This window comes from Dermacentor silvarum, chromosome 8, assembly GCF_013339745.2.
Source record: "Dermacentor silvarum isolate Dsil-2018 chromosome 8, BIME_Dsil_1.4, whole genome shotgun sequence".
NCBI classification, from domain to species: domain Eukaryota; kingdom Metazoa; phylum Arthropoda; class Arachnida; order Ixodida; family Ixodidae; genus Dermacentor; species Dermacentor silvarum.
Window position 1 is genome coordinate 130,738,167 of NC_051161.1, and position 24,583 is coordinate 130,762,749.

The 24,583-nt window shown below is 43.7% G+C and overlaps 1 protein-coding gene across 3 annotated transcripts in view; it reads right to left on the bottom strand.

The window, feature by feature from the left end:
- The window catches only part of LOC119462832 (uncharacterized), a 229,988-nt gene that overhangs the window by 193,553 nt on the left and 11,852 nt on the right, over positions 1–24,583 (bottom strand). For all 3 annotated transcript variants that reach the window (XM_037724059.2, XM_049671951.1, XM_049671952.1), the window contains exons 4-7: positions 21,064–21,111; positions 17,053–17,184; positions 10,738–10,803; positions 1,596–1,816 (exon numbers count right to left, since the gene is read on the bottom strand). In XM_037724059.2, the coding sequence (XP_037579987.2) occupies positions 1,596–1,816; positions 10,738–10,803; positions 17,053–17,184; positions 21,064–21,111 (467 nt within the window). The remainder of the gene's footprint in view (positions 1–1,595; positions 1,817–10,737; positions 10,804–17,052; positions 17,185–21,063; positions 21,112–24,583) is intronic.

Genomic DNA, 24,583 nt, shown 5'->3' on the forward strand with positions numbered 1-24,583 from the left:
TCAGAGACAATGGACTATAATTGTGAATTGATGCATTTATCACACAATATTTCGTCGTAAACGACCAATTGTGAAAGGCAAATCTTGTGTGAAGCGGGCAGGTCGACTTCTAGGGAAATTGATGCACAACCCTTGATTCGCATGCTGGCTTAGCTGCCATACATTTGGCTTCCGCACACACAAGCGCTAGAATTCGTTCTAATACGACTACGTAGGAGTACTTGCAAATGTTATGTGCCTGTTTTTCGAGGTTTTTTGAAAAGAACGAAAGGGTGCTTCTCTTAACTTGGACCAAACATTAAAAATAGGCAAATGCTACGTAGCTGGACAGAACTAAGGTAATGTTGTTTCCGTCGCTTGGAGATGCATTATTTTTTGCTCCCCTCGCACGCTTTCACTCGCACATACAGTTTACGGCACGACGCCACCATGTTATTGCCTTTGGACTGTATATGGCGCATCACCGCGACGGCAGAAAGTTGCTTGGAGTGTGCGTGTGTGTGCGTGTGTGTGTGTGTGCGCGCATGCGTGCGTGCGTGCGTGCATTGTGGGTGTTCAGCATTGCTGCCGAAGCAGGCAGACTACTATTCGATGACCAAACCAGTCAACATGATGTTTAACTAAAAAAAAAAAGAAATGACATTGCGCACTCCGCCGCACACTGATAGAGGGCTCTCGATCGAGACTGCATTGCAGAAGCGAAGATTTGTAAGCAAACAAAGCGAAATAATGTTGACGTGCACGTGAGCAATTGTATAGATACGTTGCTAAAAAGAAAAAAAAAGAAAAAAAGAGAAATAGAAGAAGGGTACAAGAAGTGAAACGTCGGCTACTCTACTCGATGGTGATATAATCCTACTTATGGCAATTTCGTGTGGTCGTGAGAGAGCGCCGTCAAAGCCATCTGATGGTCGTGCAAAATTACAGTGAAGCTGTTTACACAGACATGCAACGTTCGCACTAAGCATTATTCCGGCTTTGTTGAACAATACAGGAGAGTGGCTATAGTGACGATAGGGCTTACTTACATTGTTAATTAGTTCATTAGTTACATGAACGTTCAGAAAAAGCCCAGTCGAATGCACTATCAGAATCTTGTGGGAATGGTAAAGCCCACTTTGCCTAAGCCTTTATTATGTACCATCGTCTTGGGTGTTGGCATGTTGACGCTATGCCCTCGTCCTACTCGAAGCGTATTTTGCGGGCACTTCTCTCGCTTGTGAGGCCACCGATAGTGTAGGGTAAATTATCAGTTCTCTTGAAAGCTTACGAGAAGACACTATTTAAACCACTTCCATGTACTTCCGCCGGCGTCAAACTTCACAATCTGGATATGTTTAGCATTCGTTTATTACAGTTCAGTTTGTAAAGGATTGTATTCAATATGCAGTGTGATTTACAATGGGTATGATGAGAATATTCACGCGTGCATAAAGGCGCAGTTTAACTCTGCCTATTTAATTGCGCCCTCTGCGGCTTTCTTACATTATGAAAAGACATTTGATTGAGTAGAAACACTACAAGTGCCGGAGGCATTGTGTGGTCAACGAATACAAGAAGCACAGTAGGTTAATAATTTTTCACACGTCTCTCACCTCAATAAGGTTGTCTCCCGAGACGTCGCTGTCCGGTGTGCCGTCGGTGTAGTTGACGACGCAGAGGACGTTTCGCATCAGGCTGTCTATGCCATAGAGGCTTGCATTGGCGGCCAAATCCGCGGCACTCTGTTTACCTTCATAGTCCAGCCCTTCAGGATAGCTTGGGAGAGGGGGTATGGGCTTGCCGTCACTTCCCTGTGGAAATTCGGCTGGAGCCTCTGAAAACATTGCGCAAATTGGACGAAACGTTTCTTTCAGCGTGAGCTGTATTTGATGCCTAGTTTCCCAAGTACTTTGCCTAGCTAACCAAGTACTACATGTTTTATACTTTCAAGTCGTAAGGGCAAGGTACTGGCTGGAGTCTGGATTTGTATGTAACTTGCCGTACGGCACTAATACACAGCACGTTTCTTCTGTTAAGAGAGCGCCTACTTAATACTCCACTGTCGATTGTAGCTGAGTGGAGCATAAAAGCAGTGTATTTTAGGCGCAGGCGTCTGCGTAGTGCACCATACCCGACACTTTTTTTTAATGAATGCACGAAGAAAACGTTTTATTCGGAGAATTAATGGCTCTATGAAGGCGAAAACAATGTCCCAATTGTATCGGCTCGGCTATTAGATAAATGTGGCGCCATTGTTCACTTGATTTGTACGGGTGCATTTCGTCGTTTCATAAGTGTGGCAAATGATAAAGACGACTACCAATTAAAAAGACGAGCTTCGACTACGTGCTGGTAGCAGCCGGCAGTAAAGTATGCTCATGGTCGTGCGAGAGGTACTTGTTGCTGGGAAACCGGACAGGACAAAGGTCGTCCGGCGAGGCTACAGTTAATGCATTGGCTCCCTGTAGGGAGAATGTTCTGTAACTCTAGGTGAGACAACTGTGGGCATCGAAGGTACCCACAACATTGTATTAGCGGCCTATCGTATATTGGGTGCAGTATTCCGGGTTGTGATGTTGCGTAGAATCCCAAAGGTTATACTCTAGGGCCAAAAGTTAAAGTAGGCTCACACTAGGACAACAGTCTCGGCCAGCTTAGGAAGCCTTAATTCGTTCGCCTATGCATTGTCTTACGACCGTGTCAGCCTTCTAAATGGTACATCTTCTTTCCTTTACCATTATTAAACAATTAAATGAGAACTTCCTGATAAACAATTACCAGCATGATTTCCGCAGTAAATTTTCCTGTGCCACGCAGCTTACGGAATTAACTCATGAACTGGCAAGTGTATTGGTTAAAGGCGAAACGATCGATTTTATATTTCTTCATCTCAAGCAAGCTTTTGACGTTGTGCAGCATAATTTCTTGATGGAAAAGTTGTCATGATACGGCATTGACACTACTGTAATTATTTTGATAAGAAATTATCTGCAGCTTAGACGTTTGAGGGTGTTATTAACGGAGAGAAATATGGTGAGGCTGACGTGACGTCGGATGTACTAAAAGGGTTGGTGACTGCTCTTCTTGGTGTATGTGATTGACATTGTTCATAATATTAACTTTTCTGCGCGCATGATCGCAGATGTGTGTGTATTGTACTGCGTCATTAATAATTTAAATGATAGAGCACCGTTGCAAGAAGACATCGACACGATTACACAGTGGTGTTCATGGCATATGAAGCTTAGGGTAAAACAAAGCAGTGCACATGTGTTTCTCTAAAAAAAAGGGCAGAATTTCAGTCGACATATATTAATGGGAAGCAACCGTTTACTGTGCCGGAATTTAGATATTTGGGAGTGTATTTCGCCGCTAATTTATCTTGGACACGTCCCGTTCATAACATTACTGCCAAAGCATCGCGTGTTCCAGGTTTTATGAAGAGAAACGCAAAATAATTTCAAATCAAAGCAACTCTACCTTTCCAGTATCCGATGAATACTTTAATATGCCAGCAGGGTTTGGGATCCTTGATTACGAACGAACATATATAGACAAACTGGAAAGAGTTCAGAGTAGGGCAGTGCTCTTTGTATCTAAGCATTACACAATAAATTTTTATGCAACAAAGGCCAAAAATGAAATTGGGTGGGACAAGCTGCAAGAACGCCGTTTATTTCAAAGATTAAAACTGTTCCATGTTTTTTTCCACTCAAAAATAGGTATCGATCACATGAGCTATTTACATATGCCCGACTACATGTCTATAGGAGTTGATCACGAACTCAAAGTGAAAGAAGCCTAATGTAAAACTAACGTGTTTAGTAAGTCCTATTTCCCCAATCCAACTCGAGTCTGGAATTGATTACCACGTGATATTGTGAAAATAACTTCAAATGATATGTTCGTACTGTCGCTTCATGATGTAATTGTATAGACATGAACATGTTGTGTTTTATCATAGGTTGCTTGTATCATGTTTCTTGTTTATATTTGATGTAATCACCTCGCCCAGTTTAATGCCTATATTGAAGGTGCTGTGGGTATTCTGGTAAATAAATAAATAAATAAATAAATAAATAAATAAATAAATAAATAAATAAATAAATAAATAAATTATTAAGTACACGCTGCTGCCTGCTAGACCGGGTGTCCCACGTAACATCAGCCAAAAGTTAAAAATATGTCATAGCCACGTAGTTGGACAGAACCAAGGAAATGTTGATTGCCGTCGCTTGGCGATACACAAATAATTTTGTGCATTCCGCCTAACTACATAATTAGTCTCAAAAATTAATCAACATCTCCAATGGGTTAGATGAACACGAAAGAAGCACGTGAATACACGCAATGTGCCTCGAGCCGTCAGGCGCGTGGCAATTTTGCGTGTGTTCGCGGACTTTTTCAGCGCTCAGAAAAAGCACTTTTATGTAGCACATAATAAGCACCAGAAAACTGTATCGGGAGTTTTTATTGTTGCTCTAAAATTGTCTCATTGACACTTTTCATGGAATTAAAATATTTCAGAAGTTGATTAATTCATTAAGACTAATTATGTAGTTAAGCGGAATGCAAAAAAAAAACAAAACAAAAAAAACAATCGGAGTACCTCGAAATGACGGCAAACAACATTACCTTGGTTCTGTCCAACTGCGTGGCATTTACAGATTTTTAAATCTTGGTGCATGATAGTTGGGACACCCCGTATACGCTGGATGAAAATGTCCGCCAAGTTTAGCAACGCGAGATTCAAAATGGTCTGGCACCACGAGGCTGCTTATACCATGACCCAAAAAGGCCATGGTCTGGTTGCTCGTGATAATTCGTGTCATTGGCAGTTCTATCAATGAAGAACAGTATTCGCAGTTCTTCAGTAAGCTTTGCCGGGAAACATCCTATACAGGGTGTTAGAGCGAACATTCTAAAAAAAAAATAATTAAAGGATGCCTGCGGCAGATAACACAATTCCAGCTGGCGTTCCAGTTACTTTCTTAACAAAATGTCGTTTTATCTATTAAAGCATGAAATTAACTGGAACGCCAATGCATTTCTCCGCTAACTCCGGGAATTGTTATATCGGAACTCGTGTCATCCTGAGAATTCGTTCCAAAATGGACCCGGCTTGCCAACGCCGTGACTATAATTAGTAAATTTAAGTATGGGCCATAAGGTAATTAGTTGAAAACTTAATAAGTGAGTTTGTTAATAGCCGAGTATGCATTCCAATTCTGTGCAAGTCATCTCCCCCTTTTCTAGTACGACTAGGATTGTGCTTCGAGTAGGATTCCAATTTTCTGCAAGTCATCTCCCCCTCTTCATGGACTAGGATTGTGCTATCTGCCACAGGCAACCTTTAAAAATTTGTGAAAGTGTTTGCTCAAACACCCGTTATAATAAAGTATAAGTCAGTTATTCAAAGGGCAGATTTATCGCGTGGTTGTAAGGAATAATAAGGAAACTGCTAGTTACAGATAACTATGAAAAACACAATTATTTAGCGTATGAGCCAGACAGAGACAGCACGCTTGAAATGGACTTCGCGCTCTTGTCGTGAAATATATTGGGACCATGCGCGCGCCATCATGCTCCATAATTAATCCTTAGTTTAATTATAATCATTAGTTGCTATCCGCACCGTTTTACATTTTATACAGGCTTTGCACCACTCTCGATGCCAATTGCCAGCCTGCGTCGTCCCTACTTCCCTCGCTGGGCATTGTATGTGTGTTTTCATGTCAGATAATGATATATTTTAAATATATTACACAGCTGCGACTAAAAGAAAACCAGCTGATTGCTTCTGCTTCAACTTTTTAGATGTAACAAAAGGCCGTCGGCTCCTAGAATGTAATAGCCTTTCAATAGGGGGATCAAAACGTAGGGCGCCCTCAGAGAACAGCTGTGCTCTCGCTGCGTTTTACGTAGCCTTATTTCTTGGGGTCGCTCTCATTCCTATCTCGCAACTTTGAAACGCACTAAACCCCGACTATAGGGAGGTCTCCCGGAAAAAAAACTAAGCTTCGTTATAATTGGTATTTGGTCACAAGCGGATACGTTTTCAAACAGACAAAGTAAGGCTGTACGTACATTAACAACAACGCAAGTTAGCGTACACTTACGCTTACACTTAAGTGTACGTTTTACGCCCACTAACTTATGGAAACACGACAGTGGAGACGTTGATCTAGGCCCTATGAGCACCTGCATCGTCTGTCGGTTGTTATCGCGTCACGATACACGATTATGTCCGAGAAGCCGCCACCGTACGGTTCAGTTATCTTTGCTTCTTATTTGCCTGTCCGTGTTAAAAAGAACGCATCAGGTCACCACATGTGCCGTTCAGCGTGCTCTTCCCGATTCTCACTTCCTGCTTAAGCAGAATCTGGGACTTTAGGGCCACTGCACTTGAGAATTACCCGCTCTAAAATGGATGTAGTGTAGTCCGGATCCCGGAATACTTCTAATATAATAAAGCTGTATTTCGCATCAATTTACATTTTTTTTGTATTCTCTTCAACGGCGGTGTGATTAATCTTTGCGGGAACAGACATGGTGTCCATAATATGAGGGCTGCCGGCCCGCACCAAATCTGACCCGATTTCTCAGTAACTGGTAAGCTCCAAAGAAATAATTGACGACGAAGATTATCGCTTTCGCTTATCTTATGTATCTGGGGAATTTTGAGCGGTAAAGCACTGCTCTTTTCGAGACCGCTCGTCCATGAGAAAGCCCGTGTAGTCCTGCGGAACGGGGATGATTGTAGACCTAAAGGGGAGAAGAGCCGGGAACCTTATGTATGCCGCGGGTCCCAGCAAATGCTAGCCATGCTGCTCAAAAAAGGGGGTAAAACGAAAGAAAAAAGAACATGATTTAGAAAACACTGTGCACGATACAATAAGACCTACGGCGTGCGGTTGTCGTCAGTCTGATGACCGACCACTTTAGGTCTTAACATTTTATCTTGGGGGGTGTTCTTTTAATCTTTTTCTTTGGTTAAACAGCGTTGCCAGCGGGAGCTAGAACACCCTAAATCCTAAAAGGTGTCCGCACAGGGGAATGAAGGGAACGAAAAGCGGTAACTGGTTGGCGCACTGGAAGCTTGGGGCACCTATTCTAAAACTCCGGATCGGTAACACTAATTTTCTAAGTTCATAAGCGCGCGCATCTCATGAACGCGTCTTCTTAGCTGACTTCACAAAATGTTGGCATATATGGGATCTGGCTATCTTTTAGCCTCTTCCAGGAAAGAAAAATAAAGCGGTCTGTTGGACTACGTTTAGATGCCGCTTGAACATGAAACCGGTATCAAATGGTAGCTCTCCGTGCCCAGAACAGGTGGTATTAGTCAGCCACTAAGAATGGAATATAAAAGGAGTACAATTAACCTTAGAGATGTTATAAATTAGGTTGGAAGTGAGTTCCTGTGTCACTGTCGCCCTCTGCCGTGCCGCCGCCAAGTGCCATTTAACTTAAATGCCTTGTACCCCGCCAGATGGCGCAATGTGCCTGGGCTTTGCATTATATTTACCTGGTGGTATACGTAAATGAAGGAAAGACTTACTCGAGCCTCTACCGAGATAGTCTAAAAATGAAGGGGCAGCGGAATCCAGCAATATTAAAACGTTGAGCACTTTAGTGCTGCAGTAAGTTCTATGAGGTGTCATGAGGAATTTGTAGTGGAGTAGTGGTGGCAGCTCTAAACGTTCGCAAATATGATTGTGAGCTTAAAATCAGACATGAAGTCGGGGATTCAAGTTAACCAAATATAGGTAGGCTGGTTAGCTTTGAAGGCCCATGGTAAAACCACAAATGAGGCATTGCTGGATGACCACATAGGTTGGCGCTCTCCTTTGAAGTCAGAGAAGCTCAAAGCAAAATGAGTTTTGAAGAAAAGTCTAGAAACGTGAATGAAAATAAACGGGTGGCTAAAGTGCACGAATATCTGTACCTCAAAAGCGTGTACACAGAACCCAAGTAGCAAAGGCCGGTTATGTTCCGTCGTGTTCAGGGATAGTTGGTCTTGATCGTTTTAAGACCAAACATTACATTTAGTAGATGCTGTCACTTTGAGATGTTTTGTCTCGACTAACGAGGCATCTTTACGACATACTGTAAAAGACTGCTTTTGTCTGGTCCGACCATAAACGAATAACAGCCTCATCATCTGCTCTCACTTCAATACTTGACGCTAGTTTGGCGCCGATAGGGCCGAGGAAGGTTCTGGCGGGAAAAACATGACTGCAATGACAGAGGCGGCACTGCATAGGCATGGAGTGAGCTAAGCGGTAATACTGTCTGTTAAGCCGCTCATCTCTCATACGTGCAGAATAGGCAGAGCGGCGCATTAAGTACACAAGCACTGCCTCGGCTCTCTCTCTCTCTCTGCGCGGTAATTCACTGTGCGTGAAGCGCTCGAATGCAGGGGTAATCACCAACTGATCCCTACCCATGAATGTGGCAAAGATGACATCGTCCCCTAAGGTGGTGGGCGATGATTTCGCACGCCCTTTTGTAAGGCCTAAATGCCTACGGCAAAGGACCCACAATAGCAATGACTTTTCACGAGGTCTATGACCTGTGTAGAGACGGGACCAAGAATTTCCCAAAGGGAGAACAGCCCAGTCGCCAAAAGGATTCGACAAAAACACTCCAATGACGAAGTGCTTGTAAATTGGAAGTGTCGGCCCGGCGTCGACGGCTCTCTGCGGCTCTCTGCGCAGCAGTCTGCTGAGCGCGATGACGCCTGGTTGTAGCCGCGCACGTAGCTCTATGTTTTCAGGTGCCTTAACTAAATCGCGCCACCATACTGGCGGAGGCTCCGGATCGCGTTGATTGCGCGCCTCATCTGAATCACATCTCGTCGTCTGCGGCTTCGCGCCTGCGCGTCTGCTTAGGGTGCTTTAATAAGGCATTTTTCAGCAACCCTATAGTAAGCGCTTGCGTGGCTTAGTGGTAGAGTATCTGATTCCCGCGGAGCGGGCCCGGGTGTGATCTCGGTGGGAACTGGGCACTTTTTTTTCGCATTTCCGGCGATAGCGATTACGGCCACTGGACACCGGTGGCGGCAGGTACCATCGCGAACCGAAACGGCTATTGGAATGCGCCCATAACAACTTACGCTGTAAAACGCCCATGTGCTGTACATTGGATGTACGTTAAAGAACTTTAAGGGGTCAAAATTGATGCGAAGTCCCTCACTACGATGTGCATTAATCAAATCGTGGCTTTGGTACGTAAAGCCATATATTGTAATTGTTTACAAAGTATATATAGATATTTGAGGGCGAGAGAAAATATTAAGGAGGTATAGGCAAAAAGCTGGACTGATAGGCGCGTATCGATTACCTGGTTAGGTAAAGCTGTGTGTGTTTGTGTGCATGCGTGTGCGTGTAGGTGTGTGTTGTGTGTGTTCAACATTGCTACCCAGGCAGACAGACTACTCTTGGATGACCAAACCAGTAAACATAACGTTTAACTAAAAAAATGACATTGTACACTCCGCCGCACACTGATAGATGGACTGCCTTTCAGAAGCACAGATTTGGACGCAAAACAAAAATAAATAAGATTAAAGTGCACACAACCTACTGTAACGGTACGTTCTTATTAAAAAAAAGAAGAAGAAGAAGGGTTACACAAGCGGTGAAACGTCGGCTACTCTGCTCCATTTTCATATAATCCTACTTCTGGCAAATTCGTGTGGCCGTTTGGGCGCGCCGTTAAAGCCTTCTGATGGTCATGCAAAATTACAATGAAGCTGTTTATAGATACATGTGACGTTTGCACTAAGAATTATTCCGGCTCCGTTCAACAATATAGGAGAGTGCCTATGGTGACCATAAAGCTTAGTGACATTGTTAATTTACAAAATTTCACATGAGCATTCGAACCAAAAAAATAATAAAGTCGAATGTGCCATCAGAATCTTGTGCGATATACATATGTCGAACGACATATGTGTGTACGCCACCACGGCGGACGATGCTAAACAAGAGAAGTAATTGCGCGGTATTAGCCATGCGAATAAGGTGCCAACAGAGTGAATAATTAACATGAAAAGAGACAAAAAGAGAGAGAATGCAGATATATATCAACATTTAACCATCGAATTATTTCAATAATCATGTACGTCGACACTTCTTTGGTCCTTTCGTCCTTTTTTTCCTTGTTTTTAAATCGGAGTGTAAATTGTAAACGCCGGCTGCGCTTGCGCAGCAGCTGTGTTTTGGTCGGCAAGTGGTGAGGTCCTTAAATGTTGTGTACGGCGACCCGACAAGAGCCAGCGCGAACCGGACCTCCTCCTCGTTTCTTGGTAAATCGAGCTTAGGAAGCCCCAACAGCGTTTACAGTCTTTATGAGTTGTCAGCCTTGACAAGTATGCTGAAGCGCAGTCACATAGCTTTGTTTGTGTGCTAGTTGCTAGCACGCTGAATTATCGCTCTCGCTCAAGCAGGTCTGCTGAGAATTTTCTATACATGTTTCTGCTGGAAACATTGCTACAAGTACAGCTGCTAACCAGAGACTTTGCTCTCAAGGTTTTCGAATTGTCCCTCGCTATTTCTCTTTAATGATTTATTTATTTTGCTTTAGTTACATTAATTTCTTTTTTGCAGCGAACCGAAAGTTAGCTAGCTAGAATATCACCCGCCTCTCTTTTGTTTTTGCTCAACGTACAGAATGTTGTCGTGACGTTTTTGGGGCAATCTCATGCCGACAAGGGAAGGAACATTATAACAGGTATCGCTGGAAACCTACCGGGACAGGCTAGGAGGAAGGCCTTTGCTCTGGCAAATGTTTTAAGGCCCGGGTCGTCCTCCTTGGCTGCAACAGAAGCGAGTGAAATGAGCAATAAATACAGCTGTCAGGCAGTTGGTTACATGCAGAATTGAGCAGTCGTGGCTGGACAGAGTAGTTAGAGATCTTTCGCAAGCACTTTGTTTCACAGGAACATGTCAGATGAATGTTAAAATGAACACGTGAAACTGATGCTCGTGACTAGGGTACCGCACCGAAATTAAACCGAAAACCGAAAAAAACACGTGTTTTCTTTTTTTTTAACTCCGAAGCGAAATTGAAAGTAAGGATAACCTGTTTTCTGTTCACAAAAGGCCCAGAAAAGGTTGGTCACCTTTTCTGGGGCTTTTCAACCATGCATTGCCTGCATTTGTGCCTCAATTACGCTGGATCGTTTGTAAATACACACCATCATTCCATGATTATAAAAGTAGCAGCACCCTTAGTACGCTTTTCAGCCTATTGCATAAGGCGGTAGACTAGGGGCGCTATGCCGTAAAGCTATTGCAAAGTGTTTCTATTCCAATGCTGCAACACCCGTCCCCGTTTGTTAAAATAATTTTCGCGGCACCCACACTTGGCCTGTCTGTCACGCGATGCCCCGAAAGGCGCGAGAACGCCCCATCTAATAAGGCATGTGCGCACTGATTATGCGTAATTAGACCGAGCAAAAGAAAAATGATTATTTCCGATTCTGCACCTTTTTCGCCATTAGCCCTCCGTTATTGGTCAACTCCCACTTCTTATTTCTCTCACGCGACGTCACAAAACAGCAAAAACTCACCACGTCATTGTGACACAAGACTGAACTTTTTTTTTCAGGAAAGCCTGAGAGTGCTTCGTTCTGGAAGCAATAGAAGATGGCCGCTCGTCGGTTGCTCTGCCATTGGCTACTCGAGGCTCCCCGGGAGAATGCATTTATTTGTGTATAAAAATATTTTGCCTAGCTGTACAACGTTGTCGAGCCCTTTCGGCACGTATACGGCATTGGTCTGTCAACTCTTCTTCTCTGAGGATCCGTTTTGGCGCCATATTTAACCTTCCGGTTGCACGCCGCCTAGATTTTCGACCAGCCACCGCAGGCTAAACAAGACGAAGCGGGCCAATCGCAGGCGCCAACTCCAGCCTCTTTATCCGGTTATCTACTTTCGCAGCGCTCGCTCGGCCCCACCGAAAGCCTGTACACTTCTCCACACTCCTCACTTCTTGTCGACCAATTAGATAAGAAAAACCTGTAGAAGCATGCAAGTAGGCAATCATTTTTGCGTTGAAAGCACGACAGTGACCTCTCCTATAAACGAGGAGAGAATTTGATTGGGCTGTTCAAACAATGCTGTGGGTCACCGCTCGATGCTTGCGTATGCGTTACATGAGTTTGACGTCATGGGATTGGAATAAAAACAAATTGGTATAGTTTTGCGTTTTACCCTAGCAATTATCACAATGAGACATTATTGGCATCGCATCCGACACGCGAGTGTGATGAGTGCAAAGTACATGAGACAGTGGACAACGTATACTTGATGCTTGTCCCTAGAATGACTCTGAACGGCAGGCATTGATCACTTCATTAACGCCAATTAACAACAGGTCGTTCAGTAAAAGATAGTTACTGTGCCAAAGGCAGGTTATATAAAGGAAGCCAACCATTAAGGTTCTCTAGAATATTTAGTTAACACAGACATAGATTCATGGCTCTTAACGGGTCCTTCGAATACGAACGCGTATACAGGTTGTTTCACTTAACTTCGGCCAAACTTAAAAAATATGCAAATGCTACCTAGCTGGACAGAACCAAGGTAATGCTGCTTGCTGTCGCTTGAGGGTACTAAGATTATTTTTGCATGCCGCATAATTAGATAATTAGTCCTAATAAAACAATTTCTCAAATATTGCAATAAGATGTAAAGTGTCAATGAGAATATTGTAGAGCAACATGAAAAACTCCCGCTACAGCTTGCTGTAGCTCAATTCGTGCTATATTAAAGTGTTTTTCCGAGCGTGAAAGATGCCCGCGAATACACGCAAAGTGCTTCGAGTGGCCATTCACGCGGCAGTTTTGCGTGTCCTCCGGTTTTTTGGGTCCACCGCTCCCCTCCGCATTTTTCCTCATCACAGCGCCATCTGGCGAACACGCTGTGAAGCAGGAACCGGCGTTGCAGGATGTGTCCCTTCCAGCAGAGCGGAATCTGCGCTCCTGTCTTATCTTACTGCGTATCTTGCAACCGGGCGCAAGGGGAACTGGTGACTCAGCCTCGCACGCGAAAGGAGGATAGCGGAAAGGCAGCGAGGGAGGGAGGGGGGGGCAACAACCGTGCTTGTACTTTGCCCGGCTGCCACGGTCACCCGCACCGTATCTTGAAAGCGATCTCCACACGGCTCTGACCTTTGTATGCGCTGCGCATTCGGCCGCTCAGTTTCCGTTGAAGCGATAGACCGCACGAACCTTCGCTCGCTGCGGCGGCTGCGCTTGCTGCCAGCGTTTTGACAGTGGTTGTCTGCGGTCATCGAGTGTGATTACTCACGTTTGCTTGTTCACGCTAACACCACGCTTCTTAATTCAGTTAGTAAGCTAATGTGTCCAAGTTTATGCAGCCGATAAAACTACTATCCCTTCTCCGAATAGCTCTCTACTAATTTGCTATCGCAATTGATGCTTCGCATTTCGGGCTAAACTGCGACTTTTTTCGTGTTTCTCTACAATTTTCTCATTGACACCTTACATGTAATTATAATAATTGAGAGGTTCATTGATTAATTAATTAAGACCATACCTTGGTTCTGTCCAGCTACGTAGCATTTGCATATCTTTAAAGTTTGGCCCAGTCAAGTGAAACACCCAATATAATTGCAACCTACTGCCAGTCCTCACCATTACTATTCAGTCCCCTATTTGTCCCCTGTTCCGTAGCAGGCTGAAGGACTGTCTGCGTTTCGTCAGTATATTCTACCCTCTCTCTCTTTCTCTCCTTCAATTATGCTTGGCTTCAAGTAGGTTCCAGAATTGGTGCGAGATTTGCCTATTTCTTTTGTAACTATACATGGGGCCTGAAGAACAAACAAGAGGCGCAAACTTTCAGTGCAGCTTAGCAGCAGCGTCAAGTTCTTCTGCAAAATATTGTGGTGTTTTCCGGCAATTTTTTTCTTTTATGCAAATGAACTCGAACCGGTTTGAACAGGCTTGAGCCGTTATGTTCTCGCTCTGAAGTTGAGCCGGAACTGAACCGTTTTCAGTGAACCGAATCGAAAACTGGAACAAAAGTTTCGGTTCAACACTCTCCTCGTGAGATAGGTGCGTTGCTCCCGTTTTTGCCAGCTGAGATGGCATTGTCACACTATACTCCGTTTCGTACATAGCAGGCAACGCGGCGGCTACACAAGTGTAGCGCGGTAATTAAACTCGCACTCCGCTCGTTTTGGCAGTGCAGTATTTTTACCTTCGAAGCTTTCTAGCACATAACTCCTTAAAATGTCACAGCTACACCTTGTGGACATTGCGTTTTGTCAAAATGACTTGTTATTCGCGCACGTTTGCGCAGTCTCCGACGTGCGATATTTTCATCGCGAGCGCAACGGTTGCGTTGTGGCTGCTGGTCACTGTAACCTGCCACTCCTCTTGTTTTGGGGTAAATAAGTACCGATCCACGATGCCTTTCATATAATCAATACGTCATATATTGCAAAAGGAAATTCAGATACAGCCTTACATCCGATTAATTGCCGCATACCTGTGCCTTCCTTTAAAATAAAGGATCTATTTATTTATTTTTTGTACACCGAGTGCCTGAGTGAAAGAAGTATCTGTATCCTTCGGATGGATGGATGGGTTCTAGGAGCGTTGCCATTGGAACGGGGCGGTGGGCATGGCACCACCATGCTCGTTATTATATTGCCTAGTGTACTACCTGTCACGAAAAAAAAAAGCACGAAGAATTTCCATCACCAAACTTTCTGAAGCCCTATTGGGATCTTTGTTTTTGTACGCCTCTATTGTTTGTCGTTTCCCTACTTTTCTTCCACCAATCCTCCAATCGCCTCTTACTAATCTCGATTGTGGACATGTTTACTTTCTCCCTGCTGAACCCAACGCTTTGAGGAGGCCAGAGGTGCCTGAATGGATCGTTGGGCAGATATCTTCGCATTCTAATAGAACATGCTCCATCATTTCCCTATAGCTATACCGCAGCAAGCGCCATGCTTCTCCTTCTTTATTGTACCTCGCTTTGTCAGTGCGCGTTCTAAGGCATCCTGATCTCGCTTAGAAAAGTAAAGAGATCCCCTTTCAGTTATCATGAATTGTTTCTTTCCTGATTTAGTTTTTTCCTCTTGAGTTTCTTTGAATTGAATTGAAAACTCATTGAATGTTTCTTTGGCATTGCCGCCACACATGAAATTGTCCGAGCCTCTCCGACTTTGCGCTTCTCTGACGTTGCCATGCTACTTACTATGCTGGTCGCGTACTTGCTGGTAAGCCGCCACCACGTAGCGTACTTGTCGCGTACTTGCCGTCACTGCGTAGCGTGGTGATGGCGCCATCTATTGCGATTGACCTGCACAAACGCTGGATGCCTCCAGATCGGCCTCCGGGATCGCGAGGCGCACGCATGATGCATTCCGCTGGCTCTCGGAGGCCATGGCCGGTATCTTGTAGCGATGCCTTTCCGATGCTAATGCCTTTCCGCGCTTTTCGCGCTTGGTCGGTGGTCAGAGCAACGGTCCGCTCACGTTATCAACAGGATCAGCCGGCCGTGAGCGGTGGATGATAAGACTAGCCTAGAGAAAAGCGTAACACAATGCTACAAAATACCGGCCCATGCTTCCAGACTTGCCATGGAGTCAGCTTCGTACGTGCTCTGCTCACTGGTATTCTCTTTACGAGTAGATTCCAGTACAGACTAGACTTCACTATTAGGGGAAAGGATAATTACAAACAGAGTTTTCGTCCTCTCAGAATTGAGAACGGCACAGAGAACGATGCATACGTGACATCCCTTTTGACTTGATTCCCGTCTCACTTGCTGGAACGAGGAACACGTTTGCATAGGTATTTTAGCCGGTATGACTTCAAAGCTTCTGTATCGCGCAGAAGAACTAGCTAGGATATATTCTAGCGTGAGAAAAAAAAATGTTGCTCGAAAGCAAGTAGGGGGGCGAAGCCGGCTCGCTTATTATTCCACTCCGCGCATGCATGTATAGCAAGTCAGCCAGAACAAGCTGCCCACCTCGCGGTGACGCCACGCGTGAGAAGACGTCGTTCCGACATCTAGCCGTTAATAAAAAGTCACGCAAAACCTATCAAGACATTAAAGCGAATCATCTGAATGAGTTTAAGATTGACGAAGCATTCTTGGAGAACTCTAATTTTGTTGTTTCTCGGTAATACGTTTATTATTGCAACAAGAAAATGATAGTCTAAGTGCCATTCTTTAATTTCGCGTCGAACTTCGGAGCCGCGTGATGTCGGTGTGACCAAATGCGTGGGGTCACTGCGACGTCACACATGAAACTGTATTCTTTAGCATTTAGGCAGTTGTGGTTCAGTAAGCGTTATTGAAACTTCCTAAGCTTATCTTTGGCACTTGTAAACTACAAGTTTGTCCATTTCTGCCGATAAAAGTTTAACTAGGCCCGAGCAGACGGTGTCTAAATCCATCGCGTAACGATCAACTACTGCGGGAATTTCAACGTGGCGTCCCCACCTGTGCTTTGTTTCTTTTTTTTCCTGGCTTACAAAGCGTCTTCAGGCGGTAAGAGTGGATTTTGGTATTGTGGTAGGGTAGTTTGCTAATACAGCTAAAATAATTTTTCTATTTAGTGTATCTTTAGGGAGACGAGGACAATAAGGATATCCAGCAGCAATAAAAAAGTATTGTTCTTTATAAACGAGCCATAACTGTTGCTGTCACTTGAAAGTGATATGTTTACACGAGTTCCTTTCCCTGCTTTAATTCTGTAGCTGAGGATGCGAGTGTGCGATCCTTTTCGAGCAAATCAGTTGGCCAGATTCAGCACGCTCATTTCGAAAACTATAATTCCAATGTATTTGCTTCCTCGATCAAGCGTGAGGCACCGTCAAGCAACTCCGAAACAGACTTTGCGTACTCAGACTGCGGATAGCGTGACGAACAACATTGTGATTTCACACACAGAGAGTGCGTGTTCTTGGGTCCCACTTGACAGCCGCATGTATTCAAGATAACCGCAACTCCTCGAAAAAAAAATTGTCGGAGCCATGGGCTTCGGAAAATGACGCGTGTACGAGGAAAATTCGCTCACGTGTAAACTTTGCAATGTCCGAGTGGATCTTGTTCAGAGTATCCAAGGCATAGTCGGCCTTTGCTTTGCACACGTGCTTGCTGAAGCTGGTGCAGGCGTCTTCCGTGCTGCCCATCTTCGCAATGACGTCAGCTGGAAAGAAGGAAAAGCACGGCACAGGATTTGATGCAGTGGCACCTGGACAGCACACAACCATGAATATGTAGTTTATTTATTTACTAATGCCAAGAATGTTCTTGGTATTGTCAGACCGGCCTTTTTTGGGGGGGAAGAGGGGAGGGATGTCTACAGCTATCCAGCTATCCAACCGTAAACAGACTTGGGTGTCTGCCACTGGGTATATTTCATCCTTCAATGAACCTCTTTGTCGTCCACTAGAGTCACTGTATATGTGCCGCTAGATATATCCAGCTAGCATAAATATAGACGGAATTTTGGCTTGATAAAGTATACAGAGTGTGAAAAGTGTGCACAGAACATCGAACTTTCATGAAATTGATATTGGCCCGAAATAATGGTGTTCGCAAAGTTAGATAGTCATGGCAGATGAGTTTCCCGGAATTTATTTATTTATTTATTTATTTATTTATTTATTTATTTATTTATTTATTTATTTATTTATTTATTTATTTATTTATTTATTTATTTATTTATTTATTTATTTATTGTACACTCAGGGCTTCTGAAGGCAGTAACGAGGTGCATTGGTTACGGGCCATATAAAGAGGGTGCAAGAAAAACAAAAGAAAGACCAACAAACAGGGGAGAACAAAATTGAGATACGCAATACTTTCGTAGGAATACGCCCGTGCGTCGATGCCAACGACGGCTGTCTGTGGACATTATTAGGAGAATATTATGACCTGTAGTGGCCATAATATTATAATAATTGAGTAATGCGAGGTAAGGCATCACGAGAGGAATAATTATGACTAATGAAGATAGTGCTTGTGGGAATGTGGCTCAGCTCTAATGACGTGCGTTCGAGGATGTAATGACGGGGAGGATGAATTTTGGCTGCAAGCTGGTACGTGAACCGCATAACGGTGATTGTTGCAACGGGACACAGAGTGTGCATAACAAACCAATACGTCGTGTGTACTACTGCATGGCGAGAAAGCTCAGTGAAATATTTTTGAACGGAAAAGCTTTTCGCCGAGCTGCGAGGAATGTCCGACAAATGATTCTTCTTACCGCCGTTATGCTGGTAGTTCTGTCTTAATAAGAGTGAACACCAGAGATCCGATAATTTTATCGCCTTGCGTAATAGATTGCCGCGATACGTTGACACATTAGGTTTACTGCGCGTGGGCTTTTTATACCCCTGACTGCCATGACTATCGTAGCGAAACCGCAAGCTGTCGTGATTGGGTAACAACGTGTCAGAGCCTATGCAGACCATCCTTGCTACTTGCTCTCCGCCACGACCGCGACACCAAGAAATAAATATCAATACAATTCTCATCTCACGGCGAGGACAAATTATTAGCAATGTTGAGGCGCTAATATTGACAAAGGCCGTTTGGTTTGTCCATCAGCTGTGAGGTCTGGAGAAGTTAAATGCCACCAAGCCGAGAAAGCGTCGTCATTTTCACCTACCAGACGGCGCCACTGCATTAGTTTTCGCTATTCGGAATGCTCTAAAAGACCCCTTCCATACTACATCAATAACCTAATATTAAGCTGTCGCCCGGTAGGCAAGGACGGTATGCTGTAACATTGACTTAAATATGGGTCATACTTTATCCCGCTGCTTTCGACGAATTCTAAGTGACACCGAAATCAAATTTAACGAAGATGGGGAAAACTGTAGGACCGATCGTTACTTCAAGGTAAGCGTGTGTGCACCAAATTGCAGCCTATGTAAAATGTTTGCAAGTGCTCAAAAGCGTTATAGGGGTGCGTGGTTTTATATGTGCCAGTGATGGGCGTCCAGGCTTATGAAGTGTGCGGTTAATTACAGAAAATAAAAGTTCTTAATTCCTATGTTCGAAAGAAACAGCGTCACTGGAACATTGGATGCGATTCTGAAACGTCGTACACGTCTAGTTTTTTCTTTTCGTTGCCGCAACATTCTATAAGTGTCAAAAAACAAGTTTCGTGCGCAAATGTAGACCCCATGACGAAAAGTAACATCGGTGACCGAGTCCGTAGACGAGCGTCACGAGACCTGGCGACGCCGAATTTCAGCCCGTATGGGGGCGCCGCAGACGCGGTAAACGTGACGTGATTTCGGCGCCGCCGAGTTATGTCCCAATTGCCAAAGGATAAAATGAAGGCTGTCAGTAGCAGAAATGTGCCTTTACGTACGTTTTCAGGACAAGGTTATTTGAAGTACCCGGTTTTCAGGGAAGCGAAATTGGCAGGTTGTTCACATTCCGAAAACCATATCCTTTTAAGACCCCTTGAACATTTGAACCCCTTGACATTGCACATTGCCTTCAAGTATTTTTTTTTTCAAATTCACTCAGAAGTGATTACGCAAAATATTCATTCTGGGTATGAAGTACGGTGCATGCGTAGCTGTAAAGAAGTGGTTTACTTATATTCTTGTCATCCGCTTTCGGGAAATTTGACAGTAAACTGATATAGACCTCTGTGTCGTCCCAGACGGACGAAAGCAACATTGAGGTGCGATTCAAAATCACTGAGATTACGTGAAAATACCACAGGCGACAGCAGCATCGCAATTTGCTACATGTAGCTTGTTTAAAGAAATTAAATGAAGTTTTTACCATAGCAAACATGAGAAGATGATGGCGATACCATGTACATAGAGACGCAGCCTTTGGCATCTAAAGGTGGTTTATAAATTTTAAAAATTGTTTTTCGATTTCATAACATAACAGTACGCAATAAAGGCCACCTTGAAGAGCGATTCTGCCCCATAGTTCGGGTCTGAGGAGGATATACGGCACTGTTAACGGGGCAGTAGAATTTGGCGGAGGTAATTTATCAAAAGGGGACGTTTTTTCGATTAATGAAATGTCTTCGCAATGGCCTCTTATCAAGCAAAGCCTAGAATTAGAGCAAACAATATTTTAAGAGAGGTTACAGCTAAGTCAGTTAGTATAAATTCATCAATGGCAACAAGCTGCATGGCCCCCGCTCCGGCGCGGAGATAAGGCCTTCGTGTTGTTGCAGTGTTACAACAGAATCTGTGAATTGGCACTGAATATAGTGGGGTCTTATATAACAATTCGCCCCAGCAGTCTACAACTGCCGACACGGCTGTCGGAAGGGGGTGTTAGCCACTGTGAAGCTGGCCTCGCCAGCCATCTTTTGTTTATGCGCATTTTCTGGCTTGCCAAGCGTCTTCTGAGAGCAATAGTGGTGTTTTTGAGCGCTATTGTAAAAGAGTAATTCACTAAAATAGCTGATATATTCTTTTTCTCTTTAGCGTGCTTCTGAATTCTATAAATCAATCAAACGTTCTCAAGATGTAGCTCGCATCTTCAATCTCTTGAGACCGTCGGCAAGTGTGGCCGTGAGGTCCTCCAAAGCAAGCGCTCCGGCTTCCTAATTTGATTAACACGCATTCCAATTTTCTTGGTTTGTAGTCACCCGCTGAGTAAGAAAAAACGAAATATTGCGGAGTCAAACGATACATACTGTTTTTATTATTATTATTAACGCTTAACTCGCTTTACCGTGACACATACGCGTTGCGATAAATACACTACACACGAGCGAAAGTTGCGCGCAGAAGCCTCAACCCAACGCAAAAATGCTCGCGGATTTTGAATTTGCATTCTAATTCAATTGATTCTCCTTGTACAATGATTCGGAAGGTAATTACCTTCAGAATGTAACGCTGAATTTAACCATTGTCATTGATGTTTCTTCCGCATTTTTTTATTTGAAGAAGTGTTTCGTTCGCTCCTGAACTGTCTCTGAGTTTTCATGACAATTTGTCATCGACAGCTTGAGACCATCGCGATTAATTCAGCGATGAATATTGCTCATTCAAAATATTGGTGTAAACAAAGAAGTGTAAGATCATATTCGTACCGAGATCCTTGCACGACTTCGTGCCACAGTATTCGGCGTTCACGTACTCTGCAAAGAAAGTACAAAAAGAGAGAGAGAGAAAATTGCAGTCAGTACTGGCAGTAAACGTCAAACGCAAGAAAAAAAGACACGCCGTGATAGCGCATCCAATAATAAAAAATTCTGTTGAACCGAGAACTCTCCATAAAACAATTAATAATGCAGACAAACAAGTTAGAAATCGAGCGGCTTGTCCTGGCGTAGCCCGAAAATAGTAGATAGATAAGTATGTTATTATTAATAGATAAGTATGTTCCACGGCGTAGTGTTCGTTGTTCTTTCCGTTCCCCCTGGTATAAGTCTACGCTGAACCACCTTCGCTAGAAGAAAGGGAGGTTGAATCGTAGTGCGTCACTTTATGACCGCAGTGAAAGGTGGGCAGTATACCACAGCACCATGTTTGAGTATAAACAGGCACTTACGGTAGCCAAAGACAATTTTTTTACCTGTACACTTCCATCTTTGTTACAATCCAACCTACAGAAGTTTTCGAGTATTGTGACTGAGCCAAAAAAAAAAAAAAAAAAAACAGGAAATTCAGCTATGCGATGAGCAGGTGATATCATACCAAGCAATCAGTGTTGTGTTGTTCTTAAAAACCACTTTGTAGCCTCATTCTCGAATGATGTATCGTGCATTGCCCCCAAGCCTGCAGTGACTTCTGTTTCTATGATGGATCCAATCTTGCTTGATTGGGTTGGCATTGCCAAACTAATACACACACTGAAGCCATCTTCTTTTCCTGGTACCGATGAAATCACCGCGGTGTTTCTGAAACACACTGAGACATATTCATCAATAATCTTGTCACAAATATTTACAGTCTTTGCAGTGTTCCCAGCTCCCTCACGACTGTAAGGCGGAGAGGGTGGTACCAGTTCCCAAGCAAGGCAACTTATCCAGGCCCCAAAACTACAGACCAGCAGAACTATAACCAGCATTCCTTGTAAGCTTCTAGAACATGTAATATACTCCAATCTGGTAACGTTCCTTGAAAGTAACAACTTCTTCTGTATCCATCAACATGGCTTCAGGAAAGATTATTCTTGTGAAACCCAGCTCCTCCTTGTTACTATACCGACCTCCTTAACATCCTCTATCGCAACTCTTTCGTAGATTGCATTTTTCTTGACTTTCAAAAAGCATTTGACAAAGTTTCTCACCGCCTTCTTCTTCTAAAATTGAAAACCCTTAACATCGACCCCAACGTGGTCCAGTGGATTGAGTGCTTTTTAATAAATTGAAAGCAGTATGTCACGGCAAACAGCTATGACTCTTCTAATTCTACTTAACTTCCAGTGTACCGCAAGGAACCGTCCTTGGACCATTACTCTTCTTAATTTATATTAATGATCATCCTCACCACGTTTCCTCAAGAATTAGACATTTTGCTGATTGTGTAATTTACCGGGAGATAACTAAATGAGGCTACGCACTGCTGCTTCAAGCTGACCTGAACTACGTTCAAGCTTAGTGTACTCAGTGGCTAATGAAACTGAACGTAAATAAATGCAAAGTAATGAGAGTATATGGTAACGGTAACGCTCCTGTCCTTTATCCTTACTTTCTCAATAATGCTATCTTAGAAGCTGTTAGCTCTTATAAATACCTCAGCGTTCATATATCTAATACCTTGACATCGCAAACTCACATAGATTTCGTGGCTAACAATGCCAATCGCATGTTAGGTTTCCTTCGCCGAAACTTTTCATTGGCTCCTATCTTTTTAAAAATGTTATTTTATAAAACACTTGTAAGGTCGAAGCTCGGATATGGCACCTGTATCTGGGATCCTCACTCTGCCTGGCTTACCTCCTCTCTCGAAGCTATTCAAAACCGAGCCGCCCGTTTCATCCATTCCTGGACCTCCCTGACCTTATGACACGAAAGAAAACTGTGCGGCTGGGGCTATTCCACAAAATATGCCATACCAATCATCACCTCAAGAATGCACTACTCGCTGCTTCTCATTATATTTCAGCACGCACCGATCACAACTTAAGGTCCACGTGCCAAGTTCGCGTACAAAACTACACGCTTATTCCTTCATTCCAAAGGCATCGACTAGCCGGAACCGCCTCCCCGCCTCCATAGTAAGCAACCCCGTTCCATCATTCTTCAAAACCGCAATTTCCACTTATTTTATTGAGACCGACTCCTATCTCTAACGCCCCACGTGGCATTGAGAGTATTGAAATAAATAAAATAAATAAATGTTTCTGATACAAAAACTGCAATTTTGTTTTTCTGATCTAAAAGTATGCCTCTTGGATTATGATAGGGAAACACCTCATGGATCATGTTTTCACTCTTAAAAACCATTTTGTTTTCACTCGTAAAAACCATTTTGCGTTTGTTTGTTTTGTTGCGTCTGTAATGTCAAACGCTGTGTCGAACTCGGGATATCATAACGAGTCCAGAGCGCTGTGCTGAGCTATCCCTCAGAAATGAAGAAATCTACTGGCAGCCAACGCGGGAGCTCCTCAGAATTTCGTAGCTTACCGTAATAATTGAATTACGGTTGCAGGATACTGCCGTATCCCCCACCGCCCTTGTGAGGTGGAAGAGTTTGTTCGACCTTTAAAGATGAGTTTCCAAGAACGGGTAATTGAACGGTGTTGGCGAAGAGTTCTGCGCGTTTCCGCATCGGTAGCCAGGGGTGCTTAAGCTTCTGATAGAAAACACCACTGCGAACTCACCGAGTTCGAATTGATTCATCGTGAGATGTTGCGCTACACAAACGGGGACAAAGAAGGATACACATAGTATGTGCATTATGCGCCCGTCCTTGTGTCTCTGTGCTTGTCTCTGTATTTCTGGCGCAAAATTTCAGAGATGATTCTCATAGATGTTAGTGCACGCAGCATGCGAGAAAATTCTGCGCCTAATAATCGGTGCAGGTCTTGTATAGAACCATGTTGTTTCAACAGCTAAGAAGCAGGCGTAGGACGGACAGACAAACGAAGTGAAGTGCTTCTCTTCGCTTTTCTGTCCTTCCTTCGTATGCCTCTGTGCTGTTGAAACATCGTGTATCAGCTACTAAGCAATGCATTCCAGAACTTTGCGTTGTATAGAACGACTGAAGAGGATTATATTAAGAATGGTCCATTCGGACTACAGTTTAATCCATCAACGGCTCCGTCAAGTTTCAATTTAGGGCTAGAAGTCAAGGCTTATTGTATATTTGTCGTTTTAGCGTTAAGTGAAAGACGCGTTTATTGCTATACATATTGTCACATTTGTACTCCCACGCATGTTATCTGCGGTTGAAATATTCGTGTAAGTTTACTGTATGTTTAGGAAATAATACAAAGCCTGTGCGGAATCCTGTTGAGAACATTGAGGAAAATGTGCCGAGAATGTATAGAATAAATGTATCAGCATGGAATCGTTTCACTAGCGTGTGAGCTCTTATTGTCTATTTATTCGATTATCACAAGGCGGCCGTATAACAGAATAACAAGCACACAGAGACAGCGAA